At 35.4% G+C, this 16988-nt stretch overlaps 1 protein-coding gene across 1 annotated transcript; it reads left to right on the top strand.

Moving 5' to 3' along the window:
- The first annotated feature begins 391 nt into the window (after positions 1-391).
- LOC141452027 (uncharacterized) lies at positions 392-3232 on the top strand. Its single transcript, XM_074123851.1, has one exon. It carries the CDS (start codon positions 392-394, stop codon positions 3230-3232), a length of 2841 nt encoding a protein of 946 aa, XP_073979952.1.
- Positions 3233-16988: the final 13756 nt, after the last annotated feature.

A 16988-nucleotide genomic window follows, 5' to 3' on the forward strand; every position in this document is an offset into this window, starting at 1 on the left:
ACTTAGCGTGCACCCCCCTTAGCACTTACTTCCGGTCTTGGGTAACCATTTGACTCTTAGAGCTTACTTTTATACATTGCCTTGTATTTCATTTTGTATTTTGTATACTTACATTCTTCTATGCTTCTAGATACCTTTTATTATACTTAAATTGTGTATACCTTACTTTATATTTTTTGTCTTGATTGTATACTTACATGCTTCTATGCTTCTAGATACATTTTATTATACTTAATTGAAGTGTGATCCACATTTTATTATACTTAATTGAAGTTGTGATCCACATTTGCACATCTTGGTATGCTTGTTACTTCGTAGGGTAAGTGTGCCTTTTACTCTACTATTTGATTTTTGTTAACTTTTGTGCTCTAGTGACTTCCTTTGATTCACCATGTCACCCCATTTGTCTGCCAAGGCATTTAATCGCATATGCCGATTAGCTATTCGCGGTTATAATCAAATTCAAGCAGAAATTGATAGGTTTTCGCAGTCCATTTCTACCCCCGTGACTGAGTATCAAGCCCTTTTAGATGCTCTTCAAAATGATCACAATAATGTCAAAGGGGAGCTCACTCCTTATCGGGAGTTAGCTGAGGCCTTGCCTGACCTTACCCTTGAGATTCTCGACCAACAGTTGGAGGCTGTTGGCGATTGTTACACAGGGCTTGTGCGACGACTATCCTCATTAATTCGAGTTTCCTCATTACCGACGAGCTCTACTAGGCTTAGCATTGATCCTCAAGACATTAATACTACTATGTCCACTGCACCTTCTTCTATTAACACCTCTAATGCATTTTATCCGGTGCAGTCAATACCTAAATTCTCTGGGAGACCTTCGGATTGGCGCGGGTTTATTTCCCGTTTTGAATCCATTATCAATACGAGTAACCAAATAAATTCAATTCAAAAGTTTCAATTTCTTTATGATGGTCTGGATTCCAATTCACAAACCTTAATCTCGCATTTGGATTTCACACCTGAAATGTACCCAGTAGCTTTGAATATCTTAAAGAAGCGTTATGATGATCCTCAGGGTATCATTGATTATCATGCTAACGGATTTGTTGTCCTTTCTAAACCGGGCTCCTCCTTTAAGGACTTTGCCACATTTGTGGACACTCTAAATGTACACTATCGTGCACTGGCGGCTCTGCCCCAGATTGATGAACATCAAGCCATTATAGTTTTACTACTGGTCTCGAAGTTTGATCCAGCCACCTTACATGAATATAAAAAATATCGGCGGAGAGTTGCTCAAAATAACTCCACGGTTACAGTCAACCAACTCCTCGAATTTCTCGATCAAAACTTGAAGGAGAGACAGTTGGACGCCTCTAACCCAACTGCAACTTCAACTCCGACTCCCAGATCAAACTATAAGCCTAAGCCTAGATTTAACCAGTCTAAATTTAAGGCGCCTGTCTATGCGGCCGAACCATTAGACTTAACATATACTTGCAACTTTTGCAATCAAGCTTCACACATTATATTTCATTGTGAAGACTTTAAAGCCAAGTCACCCCGCGAGCGTTACAATTTCATTAAATCCATTTGCGGAAATTGTTTGCGGAACCATTCTATTTCCCAATGCACTAATCGCGCGAAATGCAAAAGGTGTGGGAAGCCTCACCATACTCTCTTACATTTTGGGACTTCTCCCACGAAGAGAGGTGAATCTCCTAAACCCAAGTCTCCTCCTTCGAGGCCTGGTAATACTACACCACCCGGAACTTCCAGAGCTCCTCAGCCTGAATCATCACCACCTACAGTGTCGGTGACTGTACCAGCCCATGTTGCTGCTACGACTGTGTCCACTAAGCGGCAGTCACTCTTACTCGCGACCACACTCGTCCGCATTCAAACATCCCCGCACTCCTACTTGGTGCTTAGGGGAATTTTAGACACCGCAGCTGGAGCCTCTTTCTTAACTGATCGTTGCGTACAGAGATTAGGATGTCGGCGTTGGCATTCTCCAATTTCTGTTTCCGGGATAGGCAATACTACCGCAACAAATAAGGGCGTCTGCTCCCTTGATATTGCTACTATAGGTGGTTCCATCCTTGCACCTCAACACCCATTTATCATTTTAGATAAAATAGCAGTCACAACTCCTACTGTTGAAATAAATGCTTCAGTACGTGAAGCAGCCAAACATTTGGTTTTAGCCGATCCCTCTTTTGATAAACCTTCTAGGATCGATTGCATTTTAGGCTCCGATTTAGCCTCTTTGTTATTTGGTCAAGGCTCTCCTATCACGTTAGGAACGGATATGCCAGTAGCGGTACCTTCTCTGTTTGGCTATATTCTCTTGGGATCAGCCCCAGTGGCAACTTCTCCTTCTTCGTGGTCTACTTCAAACCCCATTACTTCAACTTCTTCTGCCGTAGCCGCATGCTGCGCAGCACCCGACAATGAGTTACATGCCCTTGTAGAGAACTTTTGGCGGGCTGAAGATTCACCCCCAGTTTCTCCTGCACCTTCTCCACAGGAACAGCTGTGCGAGCAATTTTACCGCGACACCACTACACGTGATGCCTCCGGTCGGTATCAGGTTAGATTACCTTTCATTAATAAGGATCCTTCCTTAGTGGCCAACTCATATGCTGCCGCGTACTCACGCTTTTGCGCCTTGGAACGAAAGTTTAAAACAGATCCTAACTTTCAGAAACTATATATTGAATTTATGCAAGACTATCTTGACCAAAGCCATATGCAATTAGCTGATGGACCTGTCTCTTACTATATTCCCCATCATGGGATTTTCAAGAATCATGGGGACAACCCCAAGATTCGCGTCGTCTTCGACGCCTCCGCTAAAACCCCCAGTGGTACTTCATTAAACGATCTTTTGTTTGCTGGTCCTAAATTGCACCCTCTGCTATCCGATATAATTTCATTGTTCAGACAATATCCATTTGTCTTTTCCTGTGATATTAGGCAAATGTTTCGCCAAATATCTATGCATTACGAGGACAGACAGTTCCAATGCATTTTATGGCGGTCATCTCCAGACCAGCCTATACGCACTTATTACTTAAACACTGTTACATACGGCACAAGATCAGCTCCTTATCTGGCACTCCGTACACTGGCTCAACTTGCCGATGATGAGGAAACAAATTTTCCTGAGGGAGCTGCTGCTTTAAAAACAAACATATTTGTTGATGACGTTGCCGTGGGTGCGTACTCCCTGACAGCAGCTATACGTCTAATAATGGATAATTACTAAATTTTAAATTTTTTATTTTTATTTATTTATTTTTTTATCCTTAATGTAAAATGACTAAATACGAACAAACAAAAGCGTATAACGACACAGAAACTCCCTAACAAAAATATGTACAAATATAATTATATCATGAAGATACGAGTATATATATTTTGTTTGTTTGTTTATATCCGCTTGGAGTGTATTTAATGAGCAAATATCAAAAAGTAAGTTATGTACGTATTAAAAAGAGAGCTGGGTAGATAGATTGGCAAAAAAAATTTGACAGAGACATGTGACACGGAAAAATAAGATGAATGCGAATGTAAAGCAGTTGTAAGTCCAATTATACACCAAAATAGTTAAATATGAGTGCAAGCTGAACTTTATTGGTCTCCAGTGTTACCAGCAGGATTAAATATGAGTGGTCCTATATAAGTCTTAAGAATCGCTCTCTTGGTTAAATGTGAGTGTAAGGTGGTCCTTCATAAGTCTTGAGAGTCGCCAACATGGTTAAATGTGAGTGTAAGTTGTTCCTATATAAGTCTTGAGAGTCGTCAACAAGGTTAAATGTGAGGTAAGGTGGTCCTATATAAGTCTTAAGAGTCGCTAACTTGGTTAAATGTGAGTGTAAGGTGGTCCTTCATAAGTCTTGAGAGTCGTCAACATGGTTAATTAAGCGTGTAAATTGTTCCTATATAAGTCTTAAGAGTCGCTAACTTGGTTAAATGTGAGTGTAAGGTGGTCCTTCATAAGTCTTGAGAGTCGCGAACATGGTTAAAGTATGTGTAAGGAGGACCTATATAAGTCTAGAGAGTTGCTGTGGTGGTTTAACTTTAAAGTGCTTGCATTCTCAAATTATACAAATTACAGATTAGTATACGATATGTATAAGTAAATACATAATATACTTTCAGCAAGAGTAATCATGGCGATGACTAAGAGTAATGATTTGTGATTGAAAAAATTAGTCACGACTAATTCACGACTAATATTAATCATGATTATTTTATTTAGTCGCGCTTACGACTAATTTTAATCATGATTAAATGTGACCACGATTGAATTAGTCATGACTAACTAGTCGCGACTAAATTTTTAATCACATTTTTAGTCACGACTAAAAATTTTGCCCAATTCTGCATCCAACGTACTATAATATTTTTGCAACGTAACCTTTTGTGTCTCTAAATTTTATTGAACCTCCAACTTAACAACCAGCGCACCCCACAGTAACGAACTTACTTCTACAATTTTTTTTTAACAATATTTACAATTAATTCCTAACTAAGTTATTAAAAACATATTTTCTACGACTTTAATTTTTTACCTGAGTATGAAAGCAATAAAAATGGTTTTTAATAAAAAGAAAAGTATTAGTTGAGTGATTTCCCGCTCTTTCATTGTGTGCACACACTGTATAACATTGGAATAAAGATATAACTTAACCTAATTTAAACGTCTTTTAACAATTGTTGAAATAAGTGCTAGCAATTTTTGCGATTTTATTACTTATTAGAAAACTTTGTTGAAGATATAGTTTACACAGATATTCACACATCATTCCTAATTTTGTAAGTATATATTTTGAAATTATTTAGTTTAATATTAATAATTTTGAAATTAGCCGATTTAAGATTTTTTAGTAAGATTGATTATACCATAATTGATAAAAAAGTGAGCATAGTTCTGATTGATTGTTAAGATTGAAACAACTTCTTGTTTCCATAAGTTATTACATTGCTTAGATCAAGTAATACTTCTTAGATTGCTTTCTTAGCTAGATCAAAAGAAAGTAATTATCTGCTTGTTGAAGATTTGTGATGCACTTCTTCTACTTAATTTTTTATTTATTTATCTTTTTTTTTACCAACTCGCAACATTATTTTTACCTGCTAGAGGTGAGGAAAGTTTTCCGATCGTTTTAAATTTTTGACACAAAATCATATTAATTGATAAATCAACTTGCAATGAAGGTTATTTATTGTATATCTCGAATTATTTTCTTGTCCATTTATCTGCTCCAAAAGCACCAACAACTTAATTAAATATTTGTTCACTTTTAGGCGCTTTCTAGAAATCGGCTACATCGATTTTCTTCGTGCCCTGTTTCATACATTAAATATACAGCTTTTATTTGAAACAGTTTTCTAAAAAGAAATTGATTAAAAAATGAATATGGAGAGGGTGCTAGGTAGGCTTGCCTCAATTTTACTTTTTTTAATTCACGAAAATCGCAAAAAGCAGGTACATTACATTTCTATTAGGTAACCCCAACTGTTGCTTAGCAAATAAAATCTCTGAAATGGAAGGTTCCTGGTATACTACTTAACTGAAAGGATTTCCCTCTTTTTCTGTTTTGTTTTCTTGCTTCTTTAGAAAAATTATGTACTCATGAAGTACATATGAACACATACACAATATCGAGAAAGTTCTGACACGCGGCATACTTCAAAAGTATTATTTGGTTGCAGTGAACATACACAATGCTGAATAAAATCTTTTTTCCACAATTTCTAAACATGTACGTTAAGAAAAGAAGTCAGGGGTTCATATTGTATTTTTATAACAGCTAACTTTCGTAACTTTTTAGCTAGCCTTTGAATAGTCTAATACACTTCGTTTATATCAAAGTTGAGTTACATTCTGTGCAGAACTTATTTTGCTATTTGGAAATAGCTTCTTTTATTAACTTCATTACTGACAAGCTCCATAAACTTGCGTCTTTTCTCAATTCTCTGTCATTGCATTTCATTCTCGTTTTGAGAATTGCAGATTTCTCATTCTCATTGTAATTTTCTCTGGGGTATTTAATTATTTTTATGACAGAAATCTGTTTTACGCCATAACTCTTATTCAGTTTGGAATACTAAAAATTGCCATCACTGTTTGTTGTCAATTACTGTTCTAACTTACTTTTTTGTTCATACATGAAATTATAATATTCCCAATATTACTTCTATAAAGGGGTTTTATAATTTTTATTGTATCAAGCAAAATTTACTTTTCTTTGCGAACCTAAGAATTAATTTTGTGTTCGTTTTTGTTTTCAGAGTATACGAAAAAAATACGTTAAGTATTTATATTTTATACTAATTATTAATTATTTAATATTATAATTATTTACAATAATGCCTTCTAAATACCGAAATAGAAAGCAAATAATTAAAAATTTAGTAACGGGTATTAGACAGACGTTTGACAGCACTGCTGAGCTCGAGAACTATACTGTTGTGACTCCCGCCGCAACTAAACAACAGCGGTACTACGTTAAAAATCGCGAGGGAATAGTACGAAAACAGAGACAATATAATTTAAGACAAAATGTAGAAATAAAAGAAAAACAGAGGCTGCATGATTTTGCTCATAAAGATGATTAAAAAAAAACAGAGAGAGCATAATTTAGCTCATAAAGAGGAAATACAAAAGAAACAGAGTGAGTATAATTTAGCTCATAAAGAGGAAATTCAGAAAAAACAGAGTGAGTATAACGTCACTCACAAAAAAGAAATAAAGGAAAAACAGAGTGAGTATAATTTAGCTTATAAAGAGGAAATAAAGAAAAAGCAGAGTGAGTATAATTTAGCTCATAAAGAGGAAATTCAGAAAAAACAGAGTGAGTATAACGTCACTCACAAAAAAGAAATAAAGAAAAAGCAGAGTGAGTATAATTTAGCTCATAAAGAGGAAATTCAGAAAAAACAGAGTGAGTATAACGTCACTCACAAAAAAGAAATAAAGGAAAAACAGAGTGAGTATAATTTAGCTTATAAGAAATAAAGAAAAAAAAAAAAGTGAGTATAACGTCACTCACAAAAAAGAAATAAAGAAAAAGCAGAGTGAGTATAATTTAGCTCATAAAGAGGAAATTCAGAAAAAACAGAGTGAGTATAACGTCACTCACAAAAAAGAAATAAAGGAAAAAGCAGAGTGAGTATAATTTAGCTCATAAAGAGGAAATTCAGAAAAAACAGAGTGAGTATAACGTCACTCACAAAAAAGAAATAAAGGAAAAACAGAGTGAGTATAATTTAGCTTATAAAGAGGAAATAAAGAAAAAGCAGAGTGAGTATAATTTAGCTCATAAAGAGGAAATTCAGAAAAAACAGAGTGAGTATAACGTCACTCACAAAAAAGAAATAAAGGAAAAACAGAGTGAGTATAATTTAGCTTATAAAGAGGAAATAAAGAAAAAACAGAGTGAATATGATACAACTCATAGAGAACAAAAAAAGAAACAACAACGAGTATATAATGTTGTCCACAAAGTTGGTATAGCCAGGAAACAAAAAATACAGCAAATACGAACAGCAACAAAAAAATTACAATTCAAAGAGAATACAATGAAATGAAAAGAAACAAAGTCAACAATAGACAAAAACGTTATGATAAAAAGAATCGGGCTGTTATTAATTTGAAAAAAAATATTCGGTACTTTTTGACTCGTCAAAACGTAAATAAACCCTCAGCTTCATTCGCAACTTTATTAAAAAAACGGATGCAGACGCGAAAGAAAATAAATACATTTCAAGCCGAATGCGCGCTAATAAACAAATTGTTTCTAACATTAAAACGGAATCGTAAGTTTAATAAACACCGCAGTGTAAGAAATCAAACCAAACGCACACAGTTTTATTACCTGGTAAAACATTGTAATCATTTAGTCGGAATCGCTCGCTCTTTCTTCAGGTATCTAAATAATAAATTAAAAGCCGTTGTTGATGAGGACGTTAATAAGTTCGAAATAAATAAAATTAAAACACTAACCCCTAAAAATATTGTAAAAGTTTTCGGCGGTAAACAAAAACACACTATACATTCTGAACCGTATTTCTATGAAACTTCTTACAGCGTAATTCCTCCCGGACATGTATTACTCGCTGATAGTCAGCACGTTTTCGTGAACGGACACAATTTTAAAAAGTACATTACTAAAGGTGATAATATTGTAGAATGGCCTTGCGGTAACACATGTAAATTTTCAAAACAATGTATGAGCACTATTTTAAATAAATTAGTAGCATTTGTTAACAGCAACACGAATGCAATGTCAATGAGAAAGCTTGCGAACACATGTAGGTACAGACATCACAATAAAAAAGGACACACCATACACTGCGCTTTACACAACAGCATTTTTAAATGCAGTACACTTTTACAGCTTCTATCGGAATTATCGGTCCATTACACCGCGTTTAGGAACACTAAAAGGCAGATTTACACTATGCGTAATCTATGTTTCAAAATTAATCGTGTAAATTCGTGTATAAATAAAGCAAATAATGTCGAATCTATTTTACGGTCGGTTAATGATTTAAAAAAGTTCCTCGGGAATCTTAAAATCGACATCAACAAATTTAAAAAATATGAACCTTCCACTAGTTGCGAAACCAACGAAATAAATATTTTGAGTAAATATAAGAAAAACTTGTCTTCGTTAAAAAGTAAAGTAACTTCTTTTCCGGAAAAATTCTGCGCTTGTTGCGATATGTTAATTTACGATGAGGAGCTAAAAGATTTCATTAATTTTCAAAATAGTAACAAATCATGGCGGGCTATAATTGATTGTGTTAATAAAAAGTATGATAATATTCACCGTGACGGTCTTAAAATTTGTACATACTGTGCACGAAAATTGAATCAAAATTGTATTCCCGGACGCGCCGCTTATAACTGTTTAGAAGTAGATCCCGTGCCTGAAGAAGTTGGTAAGCTGAATATTTTCGAAACGATGCTGACCCAATTAGTTAAATCGTTTCAGTGTGTTATTCGTCTCCAGCCGAAAAAAGGGAAAATTGCGGTCAGTGAAAAACTTAAAGGGTTAAAGGGTCGCGTCACTTATTTACCCCTCCCTTTGCAGAAAAACGTGGACTTACTTCCGAACGAACTGCCCCAAAATCATGAAGTGGTTGTACTGGTTAATGGCGTACCTACACAAAACCGAGTCATATGGCAAGATTTAGTGAGCGCGAATAAAATTTACAAAGCGATTGCTGCTTTAAAAGAAATTAACCCGTTGTACGCGAACGTAAATCTAAATGTAAAATTGTTACCGAATATTAACGGAAATGTAGGTAATAAATGTACTTTTAAGGATGTATCCGGGGCTTCCATAAAGAAAGTAGATAGTACAACTATTTACAAAACCGGATTTTATATTTTTCACTCCCTTCATCCGATAAATATGAGTGCAATTAAATCTAGCGAAATCGAATCTTATCAAATGCAACAAATGAAGGGAGATTACGTGTCGGTTTTTGATAGTAATTTAGATTATTTGACCTTCCCGCATTTATTTCCTAAAGGCAGGTTCGGAAAATTTGACGTAAATAGAGAAATTCCTCTTTCGGACGCAGAATATCGTAAAACGCGAATATTGAATAAAGATGGGCAGTTTCGGCGGGATCATTGTTATTTATTTCACTTGTTAAACGATAGTGAATTTAAGTACCTAGGCGGGGCCATTGCGCATTTGTTAAACGTTCGCGCGTATAAACCGTACACGGTCAATGATATTTTAACTAAAGTTACCGTAAACGATGAACAGTTAGAACAGCAATTAATTAATCTATTTAGTTCGTTGCGGGGTACTAAAGTGTATTGGCAACGTCGTCGCCAAGAACTCAATGCCATGACCCGCGATTTTGGGGCGCCGACTTTTTTTGTAACTTTGTCATGTGCAGAATATGATCATTCCGAATTATTGCAGTACATTGTCAAAATTAATAAAGATGATCCTAACGTAGAGAAAATGTCCGCCGGGGAGTTATGTGCGTTAGATCCGTCTAGTGTATGTAGATATTATCACCGTCTCATCCGAAATATGTTCAAGTTCCTAATAAACGATAAAATAAACCCGGTATTAGGTTTTGTTGAACATTACTTTTGGCGCGTAGAATATCAGGAAAGGGGGGCGCCGCATTACCACATGTTATTGTGGATTCGGGATTGTCCGGAAATTAATAACGACTCCTTAAAAAACGTTGCCGATTTTATTAATACATACATTTGTGCTCGGTTGCCGGATCCTTTAGAGTTACCTGTCTTACACTCGTATGTTCGGAAATATCAAATGCATAAGTGCAACTCATACTGTCAACGTAAATATCGCGTTAAACAAAAAATGTATACTAAATGTCGCTTTGGATTTCCGCTTAAACTTACCGACGAATTAATAATTAATGACATTATTTCCACAATCGCGTCTAGAGTTAAAGGTTTCGGTCCGAAACGTGTTTACGACTTGCCTAGACAGCGAAGTGAGGTACGCATTAACGATTACAACCCTGTTCTTCTATTAGCTTCCGGCGGGTTTAACGTTGACGTGCAATTTGTTAAAGACGGAGATTTGAGATCGGTAATTTACGTAACTAGTTATATATCTAAAAATGAAAAAACGGAATTAGAAGATCTATGGGCTGATATATGTAAAGAATCGAATAAAAAAGCGTTGTGGAGTTTAGGCTTAAAAAAATTAACGCATCGGCAGATCGGGTTATATGAAACAGTGGATCGGTTACTCGGGCATCATTTGTACGGTAAATCGGAAGATATGAGATATATCAGCACCACGTTTCGCGAGAATAGAAAACGATGTTTAAAACCGTATAACCAATTACAAAATATGCCGGCTAATTCCCTGGATATATATTTGAAGTCATGGCTAGACGATTACTATCCGAATCAACCCGACGATCTTGAAAATTTAAACTTGTACGATTTCTCTCGTTATTACGATCTTTCCCGCGATCAATTAGAAGCCGAAAACCGAATAAAATTAAAAAATAATGTTATTTTAAGAAAGCGCGGCAAACCTTACGTAATACAACACCCCATTTACAAAACTTTAAATACCGAGAAAGATCGCAATAAGTATTATCATTCCCTTTTGCTACTTTTTAAACCGTGGCGAAATGAATCGGATATTCTAAAAGGTTTTCGGACGTACCAGGAAGCGTTTGAGCATTATTCCGCGGAATTAAAAGAGGCCATGACTTACCACGATAAATTAATTATGATTGAAGAAGGAATCAAGGAACTTCACAGAAAAATTGTAGAATTCAAAAAGAGAATTTCATAAATTTAGATGAGGATAATATTATCCGAGAAGTGCAGGATGCAGACGTGGCGATGTTAGAAGTTTGCGCGGCGATGTCTACCAACAATACTGACCGCGATAATAATGTATTTAACCTAAATGAAGATCAAAGCCGGATTTTTAATAAAATAACTAAAAGTCTTATCGACCAAAGTCATAATAAATGCAGCAGTCAAATTAAATTATTCGTTTCTGGTGTAGGCGGTACGGGTAAATCGTATCTTTTAAAAGCGTTAAAAGTTTGGATTAATAAGAAATTTCCGCCTAAGAAAGACACTGTTTCAGTGGCTATAACAGCTCCGACCGGCCTGGCTGCATATAATGTAAATGGCGTCACCATTTACCGGCTTTTATCGCTCCCGGTTGAGCACCAACAAACCGCCGAATATAATAAATTAAACGTTGAAAGTTGGGCGATTAGGCACGTTCTTAAAGACATGAAATTGTTGATAATAGATGAAATTAGTTTAGTTTCGAGTCTCGTTTTCGCTTATATTCATCTACGGTTGACGGAAATTGCCAAAAATAATGAACCTTTCGGTAACTTTAATATTTTACTTTTCGGTGATTTGTTACAATTGCAGCCAGTTAAAGGTAATCAAGTTTTTAAACAGTTAACCCGCATCGAATGTAAATCCAAACTCGGATCTATCGGTTCAGTTGATCTTTGGTCGATGTTCGAATATGACGAATTAAAAATTAACGTAAGACAAAAAAATGATAAAAGCGGTTTTATAAATACCTTACTCAACATTCGGTCGGGTAATATCTGCAAAGAAGACATTTCACTATTAAACTCACGTCTGCTACCAAATAACGATTTAAATAATGTAATTCAAAGCTATAAAGAATTAGTCGATTCCGGTAAAAATCCGTTATGTCTCTTCGCGACTAAAGCTCAGTGCGTAACTTTTAATAAACTTTATTCTGATAAATTCGCGAAACAAATACTGACAATAGATAGTCTCGATGAAATTGATTATAATTTTAAACTCTCGAATAAAAAAATAAAAGATTTGAACTTGTTAATTTCTAAAATTTCGGAAGACGTCTCCCGCACAGCTAATTTATCTAAAACTATAAATTTATTTGTTGGCGCGAAAATAATGATTAAAAGAAACATCGATATTGCTAACGGAATTGTAAACGGAACAATTGGTGTAGTGGAACGGTTTGTTTATAAAGGAAATTTCGTTGATTCTTTAATTGTCGTCGTAAATAATAAACCTTTTCCTTTATAAAGGGTACAAGCGCGATTTCTGTTGTTGAAAAATATTTACGTGCATAGGAAACAATTTCCGGTGACTCTTTCGTACGCGGTAACTATCCACAAATCTCAAGGCTTAACCTTAGATTGTTTGTTCACAAGTTTAGGTAAAGAAGTGTTTGCACCGGGCATGCACTATGTAGCTTTCTCGCGGGTCTCTAATTTAAACGGGTTGTATTTAATAGATTTCGATTCGTCAAAAATAAAAGTAGATACGGACGCGTTAAATGAATACCGTCGATTGAATAAAATGATACAATCACCATGTTTGCAAACTGCGAATAATAATATTTGCGTTAGCAATATCGATGTTTCTTTTAATCATTATTTTCGCGCCAACAAATAAATTTATAGTTTTAGATAAATTAGCTGTGCGGGAGACGTCTTCCGAAATTTTAGAAATTAACAAGTTCAAATCTTTTATTTTTTTATTCGAGAGTTTAAAATTATAATCAATTTCATCGAGACTATCTATTGTCAGTATTTGTTTCGCGAATTTATCAGAATAAAGTTTATTAAAAGTTACGCACTGAGCTTTAGTCGCGAAGAGACATAACGGATTTTTACCGGAATCGACTAATTCTTTATAGCTTTGAATTACATTATTTAAATCGTTATTTGGTAGCAGACGTGAGTTTAATAGTGAAATGTCTTCTTTGCAGATATTACCCGACCGAATGTTGAGTAAGGTATTTATAAAACCGCTTTTATCATTTTTTTGTCTTACGTTAATTTTTAATTCGTCATATTCGAACATCGACCAAAGATCAACTGAACCGATAGATCCGAGTTTGGATTTACATTCGATGCGGGTTAACTGTTTAAAAACTTGATTACCTTTAACTGGCTGCAATTGTAACAAATCACCGAAAAGTAAAATATTAAAGTTACCGAAAGGTTCATTATTTTTGGCAATTTCCGTCAACCGTAGATGAATATAAGCGAAAACGAGACTCGAAACTAAACTAATTTCATCTATTATCAACAATTTCATGTCTTTAAGAACGTGCCTAATCGCCCAACTTTCAACGTTTAATTTATTATATTCGGCGGTTTGTTGGTGCTCAACCGGGAGCGATAAAAGCCGGTAAATGGTGACGCCATTTACATTATATGCAGCCAGGCCGGTCGGAGCTGTTATAGCCACTGAAACAGTGTCTTTCTTAGGCGGAAATTTCTTATTAATCCAAACTTTTAACGCTTTTAAAAGATACGATTTACCCGTACCGCCTACACCAGAAACGAATAATTTAATTTGACTGCTGCATTTATTATGACTTTGGTCGATAAGACTTTTAGTTATTTTATTAAAAATCCGGCTTTGATCTTCATTTAGGTTAAATACATTATTATCGCGGTCAGTATTGTTGGTAGACATCGCCGCGCAAACTTCTAACATCGCCACGTCTGCATCCTGCACTTCTCGGATAATATTATCCTCATCTAAATTTATGAAATTCTCTTTTTGAATTCTACAATTTTTCTGTGAAGTTCCTTGATTCCTTCTTCAATCATAATTAATTTATCGTGGTAAGTCATGGCCTCTTTTAATTCCGCGGAATAATGCTCAAACGCTTCCTGGTACGTCCGAAAACCTTTTAGAATATCCGATTCATTTCGCCACGGTTTAAAAAGTAGCAAAAGGGAATGATAATACTTATTGCGATCTTTCTCGGTATTTAAAGTTTTGTAAATGGGGTGTTGTATTACGTAAGGTTTGCCGCGCTTTCTTAAAATAACATTATTTTTTAATTTTATTCGGTTTTCGGCTTCTAATTGATCGCGGGAAAGATCGTAATAACGAGAGAAATCGTACAAGTTTAAATTTTCAAGATCGTCGGGTTGATTCGGATAGTAATCGTCTAGCCATGACTTCAAATATATATCCAGGGAATTAGCCGGCATATTTTGTAATTGGTTATACGGTTTTAAACATCGTTTTCTATTCTCGCGAAACGTGGTGCTGATATATCTCATATCTTCCGATTTACCGTACAAATGATGCCCGAGTAACCGATCCACTGTTTCATATAACCCGATCTGCCGATGCGTTAATTTTTTTAAGCCTAAACTCCACAACGCTTTTTTATTCGATTCTTTACATATATCAGCCCATAGATCTTCTAATTCCGTTTTTTCATTTTTAGATATATAACTAGTTACGTAAATTACCGATCTCAAATCTCCGTCTTTAACAAATTGCACGTCAACGTTAAACCCGCCGGAAGCTAATAGAAGAACAGGGTTGTAATCGTTAATGCGTACCTCACTTCGCTGTCTAGGCAAGTCGTAAACACGTTTCGGACCGAAACCTTTAACTCTAGACGCGATTGTGGAAATAATGTCATTAATTATTAATTCGTCGGTAAGTTTAAGCGGAAATCCAAAGCGACATTTAGTATACATTTTTTGTTTAACGCGATATTTACGTTGACAGTATGAGTTGCACTTATGCATTTGATATTTCCGAACATACGAGTGTAAGACAGGTAACTCTAAAGGATCCGGCAACCGAGCACAAATGTATGTATTAATAAAATCGGCAACGTTTTTTAAGGAGTCGTTATTAATTTCCGGACAATCCCGAATCCACAATAACATGTGGTAATGCGGCGCCCCCCTTTCCTGATATTCTACGCGCCAAAAGTAATGTTCAACAAAACCTAATACCGGGTTTATTTTATCGTTTATTAGGAACTTGAACATATTTCGGATGAGACGGTGATAATATCTACATACACTAGACGGATCTAACGCACATAACTCCCCGGCGGACATTTTCTCTACGTTAGGATCATCTTTATTAATTTTGACAATGTACTGCAATAATTCGGAATGATCATATTCTGCACATGACAAAGTTACAAAAAAAGTCGGCGCCCCAAAATCGCGGGTCATGGCATTGAGTTCTTGGCGACGACGTTGCCAATACACTTTAGTACCCCGCAACGAACTAAATAGATTAATTAATTGCTGTTCTAACTGTTCATCGTTTACGGTAACTTTAGTTAAAATATCATTGACCGTGTACGGTTTATACGCGCGAACGTTTAACAAATGCGCAATGGCCCCGCCTAGGTACTTAAATTCACTATCGTTTAACAAGTGAAATAAATAACAATGATCCCGCCGAAACTGCCCATCTTTATTCAATATTCGCGTTTTACGATATTCTGCGTCCGAAAGAGGAATTTCTCTATTTACGTCAAATTTTCCGAACCTGCCTTTAGGAAATAAATGCGGGAAGGTCAAATAATCTAAATTACTATCAAAAACCGACACGTAATCTCCCTTCATTTGTTGCATTTGATAAGATTCGATTTCGCTAGATTTAATTGCACTCATATTTATCGGATGAAGGGAGTGAAAAATATAAAATCCGGTTTTGTAAATAGTTGTACTATCTACTTTCTTTATGGAAGCCCCGGATACATCCTTAAAAGTACATTTATTACCTACATTTCCGTTAATATTCGGTAACAATTTTACATTTAGATTTACGTTCGCGTACAACGGGTTAATTTCTTTTAAAGCAGCAATCGCTTTGTAAATTTTATTCGCGCTCACTAAATCTTGCCATATGACTCGGTTTTGTGTAGGTACGCCATTAACCAGTACAACCACTTCATGATTTTGGGGCAGTTCGTTCGGAAGTAAGTCCACGTTTTTCTGCAAAGGGAGGGGTAAATAAGTGACGCGACCCTTTAACCCTTTAAGTTTTTCACTGACCGCAATTTTCCCTTTTTTCGGCTGGAGACGAATAACACACTGAAACGATTTAACTAATTGGGTCAGCTTCGTTTCGAAAATATTCAGCTTACCAACTTCTTCAGGCACGGGATCTACTTCTAAACAGTTATAAGCGGCGCGTCCGGGAATACAATTTTGATTCAATTTTCGTGCACAGTATGTACAAATTTTAAGACCGTCACGGTGAATATTATCATACTTTTTATTAACACAATCAATTATAGCCCGCCATGATTTGTTACTATTTTGAAAATTAATGAAATCTTTTAGCTCCTCATCGTAAATTAACATATCGCAACAAGCGCAGAATTTTTCCGGAAAAGAAGTTACTTTACTTTTTAACGAAGACAAGTTTTTCTTATATTTACTCAAAATATTTATTTCGTTGGTTTCGCAACTAGTGGAAGGTTCATATTTTTTAAATTTGTTGATGTCGATTTTAAGATTCCCGAGGAACTTTTTTAAATCATTAACCGACCGTAAAATAGATTCGACATTATTTGCTTTATTTATACACGAATTTACACGATTAATTTTGAAACATAGATTACGCATAGTGTAAATCTGCCTTTTAGTGTTCCTAAACGCGGTGTAATGGACCGATAATTCCGATAGAAGCTGTAAAAGTGTACTGCATTTAAAAATGCTGTTGTGTAAAGCGC

The sequence above is a fragment of the Rhodnius prolixus genome, unplaced genomic scaffold, assembly GCF_049639745.1.
Source record: "Rhodnius prolixus isolate KJV_2025 unplaced genomic scaffold, Rpr scaffold_26, whole genome shotgun sequence".
Classification (NCBI taxonomy): Eukaryota; Metazoa; Arthropoda; class Insecta; order Hemiptera; family Reduviidae; genus Rhodnius; species Rhodnius prolixus.

What these genes read in the sequence shown, in the direction of transcription:
- LOC141452027 (XM_074123851.1), top strand. Translation starts at nt 392, where the DNA reads ATGTCACCCCATTTGTCTGCCAAGGCATTTAATCGCATATGCCGATTA.